This window comes from Hevea brasiliensis, chromosome 4, assembly GCF_030052815.1.
Source record: "Hevea brasiliensis isolate MT/VB/25A 57/8 chromosome 4, ASM3005281v1, whole genome shotgun sequence".
In the NCBI taxonomy this organism is placed as follows: Eukaryota; Viridiplantae; Streptophyta; class Magnoliopsida; order Malpighiales; family Euphorbiaceae; genus Hevea; species Hevea brasiliensis.
Genome location: NC_079496.1, coordinates 110,237,167 through 110,245,500, shown reverse-complemented (window position 1 = coordinate 110,245,500; position 8,334 = coordinate 110,237,167). Strand labels below are relative to the sequence as shown.

At 36.4% G+C, this 8,334-nt stretch overlaps 1 protein-coding gene across 1 annotated transcript; it reads right to left on the bottom strand.

Annotated features, from left to right (window-relative positions):
- Positions 1 to 1,629: 1,629 nt before the first annotated feature.
- Positions 1,630 to 4,494, bottom strand: LOC110662962 (pectinesterase 3). Its single transcript, XM_021822143.2, has 2 exons — positions 3,189 to 4,494; positions 1,630 to 2,958 (listed from the first exon to the last, which is right to left on the bottom strand). The coding sequence occupies exons 1-2, from the start codon at positions 4,306 to 4,308 to the stop codon at positions 2,288 to 2,290; spliced, it is 1,791 nt and encodes a 596-aa protein (XP_021677835.2). The 5' UTR covers positions 4,309 to 4,494; the 3' UTR covers positions 1,630 to 2,287.
- Between the last annotated feature and the right edge of the window lie 3,840 nt (positions 4,495 to 8,334).

The window sequence follows — 8,334 nt, the reverse complement described above, 5'->3', positions numbered from 1 at the left end:
TTTTGGTCTCTTTCAATTTCTTTTATCCTTTTTAAATGTATTTGTCTAACTCTAATTGGTTAAGGATTTTTAATTGCATCATCTTTACATGTGCATGATGTCATAATTATGATTTTAATTTCATTTTATTTTGTTTCTTTTTCTTCTTTCTTTCACTCATTTTTAATTAAATTTTTAGCAATATTTATTCATATTTTTGGACATGGATCTGACTTACTTAAATGGACAAGTTAGTCAAAAATCATCTCTGAAGGTGAAATGACCAAAATGCCCTTCATTTTACTTATTGAACTAAAATTGTTTGTACTGATTTATAAAATTTTCTTAGCATTTCCTTGGCATTTTATTGCCATCTAAGCCTCTATAATCCTTTATTAGAGTCCCCAAAATTATTTTACAGGATTTCCCCTCAGGTTTAGGGTCGGCAACTGTCTTCACAGCCGCTTCCCGTTAGGGTTACCCATCGCCGGAGCTACGGCTCATTTAACCTTAGTGCATTTCATTACTTAAATTTTTCCTTAATTTTTCTTGTCATTATTTAAATTATTTATGACTCCTTACTCTAGTTTACGTATAGTTTCAGACATTCTAACTGTCTTAGTCACCAAAACAATATAATGTATAAACTATCTAAAATGAGGATGTCACAGTTTTGCTCATCAACTCCAACTCACACTTGTTGCCGTTGCTAAAAAGCATTGTTGCTGTTGCTAAAAAGCATTCAAGTATAAGATCTTTTGAGGCTTGTTGAGGAGAATCGAAGAGGTTTGTTGAGGCAACTGTAGCTTTATGGTTGTTGCTTCTGGGTTCTCTGCACGTAGGTTTGATTCTCATCGGAAAGGGCTTTGGTGCAACCTTGCAGAGCTTTTTATTGTGTTTGTTGTTTTCTATTTGTGTTTGTCTCACTAGTGTTGGTGCTAAGAACAATGCCGAATAGTGGTGTTAATGGGAAGGGCTTTTGATGTTGGTTTCTTGGAGGTTGATCTTGGGTGGGCGATGACTCAAGAGCTTTTACATGTATCTAAAGTGGCTGACTCTTTAAGTCTTGGACAGTTGTAGAGCTTGCTTGCCACCTATGTGGGATCATTTGCTGGCACACCCCTGATTAGGTTTCCATATTTTGGTTCTAGCACATCTTGGATTTGCCTTGTACTTTTTTTTTTTTGCGCTTGCGATTTTGGTAATGTTTGAACCCCTTGTGCTTCCCTGTGTTTTGATCCCAATGATTGCTTATGGAAATGGAAAAGGCAATGATAGTGATAATGGTGATAGCGAAAATAATAGCTGCTGTCTTTCTTTTGCCATAATTATGATTTGATTTTGTGGTTTGGATTACTGTGTTAGGCCTAAAACGCTTTGGTTAGGCATGAATTAAATATGTATTTGAGTTAGACTTCAATAATTTAGTCTATTTAGTTAGCTCTTATAATTTGGACTTAGCATGTATTTTCATTTTCATTAATGATAATTCTATCTTTGAAGGGGAAAAAAAATCTAGCAGTGGGACAACAACACCAATATACATTGCAAGTTACAATAAGCAACAGCAAGCATACTCTTGATGCTTTATCATTTCCATATTTTTTAGCTTAATTATCGAAGGTCCCTCTGTTTACCGTGTGTGGGCTTCATGTGATCATCATCTTTTTCCTCCTCTTCTTCCTTTTCTTTTCGTTTCCCTCCCTTCTTTTTCTTATTATCCTTTCCCCTCCCTCTTCCTCCTCCTACTTCGTTGCCGATAAAATCCCTCACCCTCGCTACCACCCCTTCTTCTCCAATTCCTCTCGATTCGGTTCTTGGTGCGTGGCTGGCTCATACCCTCTTGTCCAATTGCTCATCCCCTCTTATCCAATTGCTCATCCCCTCTTATCCAATTTTGCATGTCCCTCCATAGCTCCCATCTCGACTCTGTGACAGACAACACATGGCCATGGGTCATCGCCTCTGCGACTATGACAGACTCAACTCATGCCTTTGTTCAAATCATCGCCGCCTCACCTGGTAGATTTATGTAATTATGTCAAATGCGACCGTATAGATTTGCAGATTTGTTTAGATTGTCATTTGTGGTGGCAAGATGATATTGCAGATTTGTAGATTTGTGTAATTTTTTTTGCCTACAAATTCATTATAATCTGAAAGAAGTTCCGTTGCTGGTGATTTGCATGTTTGTAGATTGTGATTCTGTAAAATGTATTTGTGCTCTTCTAGTAATTCATTTGCAATAAGAATATGATGAGCAATGTAAACACCAATAATTCAGGGAAAATATGCATCTCTCTCTTTTTCACAATGTCCCGTCAAATATTATATGGGCTTGTGGTAGCCACTGGCTTCCATGAAGAAAAACCTCCACTGTGAATTTCTCTGCCTCTTCAGAAGTAATATTGGGCCTAACACCAGGCCATCCCACTCTTCTATCTGTCAATGACCCAGGTCCAAAATTTTGAAACTCAGCATAGAAAACAGTACTAACATTTGCTTCCCAGGAAGCCCATCCCGCGGGGTCTAAGAAGCCTCCGATGTAAGATTGCATAATCACAGTAGTGGCATAGTCCTTCCAGGGCCTTCCAAGATATGTGGGAGCTGTCAGGTTGTCGAAGGGATTCATTCGACACCCTTGGATTGACATGCCTGTGTTTTGATTTGGGTCAGACTTGCTTTGGGCAGTGATGGTATTGAATTGGCGTGGCATTGGTTGCCTTGGTTGTATGCTACAGTTTTGAAAAACCACTGCCGCATTTCCAAAGATGAAGTCTACAGTCCCTGAAATTTGGCAATCGCGGTAGAATTGGCGATTTGAATGAGTGTAGAGGGTGTCCTGGAATGCGTCAAAGGAGCAACGATAGAAGATGGATTGGTCTGACGATGAACGCAGCGCTACTGCTTGTTCTTTCTGTGGGCCTGCTGTGTTCTGGAAGCCCATGTCTTTTGCAATGAACCCTCTCCCAGCAGCAACTATACAAAAAGAGCTCGTGTAATGATGTGATACACTTTCTAATTTATTACATAATTTTTATATATTTTATCTTTTTCAATTTTATTTATTCTTTTTTTTTAGCAACTTATTTATTGCAGTTATTGATTCATGTTGTGGAATCACTGTAAAAAGAGAGCTAACAACATTCATTTAATGGTTGCCTGTCAAGATTCAAGCCGATGGAAGAAGATATAGACAAAAGACTTACTGCATGTGCCGGAGAGGAAGGTGGAGACGCCATCCACGACGTTTTGGCTGGCGGAGACAATGGTTTTATTCATTCCATCACCATAAATCATGACATTCCAATAATCCTTGCTTACTGTCACATTCCCCAAATATAAACCCTCTTTTACGTAAATAACAATTCTTGACTTGCTCCTCTTAGGAATGGATTCCACTGCCTCGCTTATGCTCTTAAAATCTCCACTTCCATCCCATGCTACTGTTAGATTGGGTTTGGGTTTCTCCTCCAGGAGCAGTCTTCTGTCCCTGATGTGAACCCACGTGGGAAATCCATCGTCAACATGGCCATGCTCATCAGGTACCCTTAAAAGCTTGCGATGAATTGGTAGGTAGAGATTATCAAGAATGGTCAATAAGTTGGAAGCAATCGCCAAGCTGTTACTCGTGAATCTTGTGGAGTTCGTCATAGCATATCTCACTTCATCTGTTAAGATCAGGCGCTTCCCTGTATCCTTAAACCCATCTATGCACGTTTCCTGATCCGTTATGGCTGTGCTTAGCCAAGTCCTGACGTCGTCAATTTTCGAGGTGACCAACATGCCCTTGTCTTCCTGGCCCACTTGAATGGATGATATGGATTCCTCGATGTAATCAATGGCGTCCGCAAAGAGGATCTCGCACGCATGCAATGCAGACTGCACTAGAGGATCATTAGTCTCGTTGCTATACATTTGAGAGGAAATGATCCTTTGAGGCAAAGAAGAGAGGCTTATGACCTCATTGAGTGCGACCTTTAGAGACAACAAAAACAATTCGTGCGGTTCAGGATTATGAGGATCGGTAACATTGGAGGAGGATCTAAGGGCAGAAGACATGCTCGAATAGCAGGAGTCAGGGTACCTTGTAACGTTGCACATAGCTCTAATATTGGACTCGGTTGGAGAAGGCAAATTTCCATCTTTCGATTTGTTGTTCATTGGCGCTAACGTGCCTACTAACGCACCAACAATGATTACGAGCAACACGACGGAAGAGACGGCAATGATAATGAAACGTTTACGGCTTCTCTGGCGAAATGCTTCCTCGGTTTGTTCATCTAACTTACTATAGCTCTTGAAGGATTTGGAAGCTGCAGCATCCATCTGCTTTAAAAATTTCTTGTTTCTCCTTCAATTTTGTTGATAAACATATAATTTTTCTTACACCATGATGCACACTATTGATTACAAGCTTAGATTTTATAGTATAGGCTAAGAATTGTAAATTTTGTAGGCATGTGCTTGTCGAAAGTTCTGTGAACAACTCATTAATTCAACCTTCGTGTTGACATTTGGGACTTGGATTTTCCAAATGTACATCGAGTTGACTAAATAATTGATGTTTAAGGATAGTTTATTATAAACTACAAATAAAAATATTACCAACTCCACATTAAAAATATGAAAACAAACGAAATAGATACGTCCTATTGCATGATATTCGCGACGGCGACAAAAGGACTTGGTCTCTGTTTAGATGCAGTTTCCATTTGTCCGAAATTGGTGAAGCTTCCTCTTCCCCACCTCTCCCTCCTCTTTGATGATAATATTGGTTGCTTTTAGCCGGCATCAGCTAATTATCAAGACACTGCACCCTTGAAATACTACATTCAGTAATCACTACTCTACGAGTATGAATGGTAACAGAGAACTCAGACAATCCATCTAAGGCTTCCAATGCTAAGTATTATATAGATACTGAATGATAAAATTAATTAGACAATGAATCAGAAAATGACACTAGAAGCATAAAGTTAAAGTTACACTTATAATCAAAGAGGAAAATAGGTTGAGGGAACTAGATCAAACAACTTACAAGGTCGGCGGACACTAATTGTTGTTTAAGTTGGGGTGGAGGATGACCGACTTCATCAGGTCGACCTTACACCACCTGACCTTGGATATAGGTACCTGCATTTAATGTTTGATGGAGATTTGGCACCCATCAATTGTCATTCCTTCTGACATGGTAAGCCCAAGAATAGCTTACCATGATGATAACCTATTAAGTGAAAGGATCCATTTCCATTCTCTACATAAAAGACATTTCTATTATTATTAATTACCCTATTCTCTGTTGTACCTTGGTCCTTTTTATTCTTCTTATTTCCCTTGTAGCCAGAATTAACTTAAACATCACAGTATCCATGCCAGCCAGGTTTCACTTGGATCACTCTTTTGCTTTCTCTTCCTTTTACTGCAAATAATTTATAGATGAAAAATTCGTATTTAATAGTTGGTGCTGTCCGTAGGAACGATAGGTGAAGATAGTCATAATCGTTCTTAGAAAATTCTTATAGATAATATGTTGCTCTCGATTATCTAATAGCTATCTATAGGAGTGAGCATTATTTAATTTGAATCAAATAAATCAAATCAAATTACTTAAATCAGTAATTCAGTTTGATTTGAAAATAATTCATTTTGATTCGATTTTAGATTTTAAAAATTTTGATTTAGTTTCATTTTAAAGAGAAAAAATCAATTAAATCAAACTGAATTGCTTTATTAATTTTTAAATTACTTTATTTTTATAGAAAATTTATATATTTTATGTATTTTTATTATATATAAATTAATTAATTTCATTGATTAATAGTTATTACGTTCAAATTAATATCAAAATTAGATCAAATAATTTAAAAATTAAGTATAAATTAAAAAATCATCAAAGCTCAAAAACTGATCAATTCAAACAGAATTAAACTCAATTAAAACGATTTAATTTGATTTATTTTTCATACATTTCAGTTCGATTTCTGAAATACAATAATTTAATTAATTCAATTTTCACAATTTATGTCACGACCCAACCTATGGGCCGGACCGGCACTAGGACCTGAGCCAGCCTAAAGCCCTTGAGACCCGTAGTAAGCCTAATTATTCCTTAACCCAACTCTAAGGCTCATTTGGGCCCAATTTCAAGAATTCAACTGGACAGAGTCCGGTGTGGATCTTTCAACGGAGAGTTTTTGACTCACCTGACTTGTAAACACAATATATAATCAATTGGGGAGTTCAGCTCACTTTCCACATACCCAATGTCATAAAAAAATAAATGGAAGCTCAGCTCCCTCATTCAGTCCATCAAACATGCATATAATAATACGTTTACAGGTCCAACATGATAATTATATTACAGACCCAAATCAAATAAATACTTCTAACACATGCGGAAATTCTAAGAGTTAACAGGCTTATACAAACATTAATAAACGACCTACGAGGGAGAAAAGTAGGTTAACCTCAAAAATATCCTCCTGTGGCCTGGAAAAATATTGAACAAGAGTGAGCGTTCGACTCAGATAGTAAAATATCAATTTTAACCATAATCTCTATAACTATCTAAAGCTAATGCACCCTGTAAATGTCACACCTTACCCCTCTGTAAGGCATAACATGATCCCGTAGAATACTTAATGAACTACCGAACTTCTGGAAGTGGTGAGCATTTTGATAAGAATTTAAAATCATTTATTTAAGTTTAAATACTAATAAAAATTTTTGTCCATTTTAATTTTGCCGCAAATTTTATAAAAATTTTGACAGAGTTCCTTCTGTATTTTGAGAAACCAGTTCTTCAAAGATTTTAAAAAGCACTTCCAAAAATATTTCACAACTTCCAACCTCCAATAAATCACAATTCAACTCCAATCAATTCATTTCAAAATAGTTCCACAAACCAAATCAAATTCATCAACTCAGAATAGTTAATAATTCCATTCACAAAGCATAAAGTAGGGATTTAATATGTACAAATATTAAATTTACAGAAGAAAGTCTAAAATAATATCATTACAATTTATTTACAACTGCTCAACTTACATTGATACAAATAACATTTCTATATTTACATCAAGATTATCTACAAGGGTATAAAATAATACCCGTACAAAATGGTCAGAGTAGTCCTCGATTCAACAGCAGCTCATTCTGCTGCTTTCCCCTTGCTCTTATCTGCGACAGCAAAATAAGCTATCGCTGAGTATAAAAATACTCAGTGGTGCACAATAAAAATTTAAAATGCAATAATTAAATCATTCATTGCCAAACACAATTCAAATGTTTCTCAAACACATTTCAACAATTATCAAAGTTCGTAATAACACAATTTTGTCAACTAATCTATTAAACACAGTTTAGTCAAATAATTTCATAAACACAGTGTTGCCATAGTCATACACAACTTAAGCCATGACACAAAATTTCTGATCAATGCTGCGTTGTACACCACGACAAAGCAATCTCAACCCCATTAATGAAAATCAATGAGGGAGGTGGCTAGCTAGCTAATGAGTACTCATCCGATCTCGACCTCAACTGGTAAGTCAGAGAGGGAGGAAAATAAACGATCTCAACCCTATAAATGGAGGAGGAATAATAAGTAACTGTCATGCTAAGTGTCGATCAAAAATCCATTTCAAACATTTCATTCAAATATTGCATACAAAAATCAAATCAATTTCCAAAGTTGCAATTTGATCATAAGGTGGCAACACAAAAGTTCATAAATTTATAATGCGTACTAAATCAAATTTTTTTTCAAGGGTAAAATGCTTGAATAGGATTTATTGTGCACAAACCTGACTGGAGTCGCCTCTAGGCCTTGACTCAGTCTTTCAGGGCTTCCAAGTCTTTTTCAGCTGAAACACGTAATTTCACAGTGTCTCAGTACCATAACTTAGCATAAATCCAAAAATAAATTTCACTTTATTTTAACTAACTCTATTGCGATAAATTCGACGTTCTCGAAGTTTTTGTGTTTCGGGTTACTATTTACTATACTATTCAAGTCAAATTATTGACTTTTTAAAGCTTAATAGGTATGGAAACTCCAACTTCACCCACATACCATATTTTGGTCATTAAACTTGTTGGTTTTGGTCATTTTCTCAAAGCTTAGGTCATTTTGGCAAAATTGCCAATTTTCGGTTTTGGTGCTCCGAAATTGCACTGTTCCATTGGTCAATCTACTATTGGAATTTGGCAAAACTTCCTTCATAGAAAATGTTCCTTATTGTCTTAAGTGTATTCTCATTTTTGGATCACCCCAATCGGAGTTTTGTAGCTCAAGTTATAGCCAAAATACAATTCGTTCACGTGCAGCTCATACCGCAACTATGGTTCGCA

Bases quoted from the DNA above. Each gene is read 5' to 3' on its own strand.
- LOC110662962 (XM_021822143.2), bottom strand. From the start codon at position 4,308: ATGGATGCTGCAGCTTCCAAATCCTTCAAGAGCTATAGTAAGTTAGAT. The intron at 2,959-3,188 runs GTAAGTCTTTTG...CTTTTTGTATAG, and splicing joins CTTCCTCTCCGGCACATGCA to TTGCTGCTGGGAGAGGGTTC.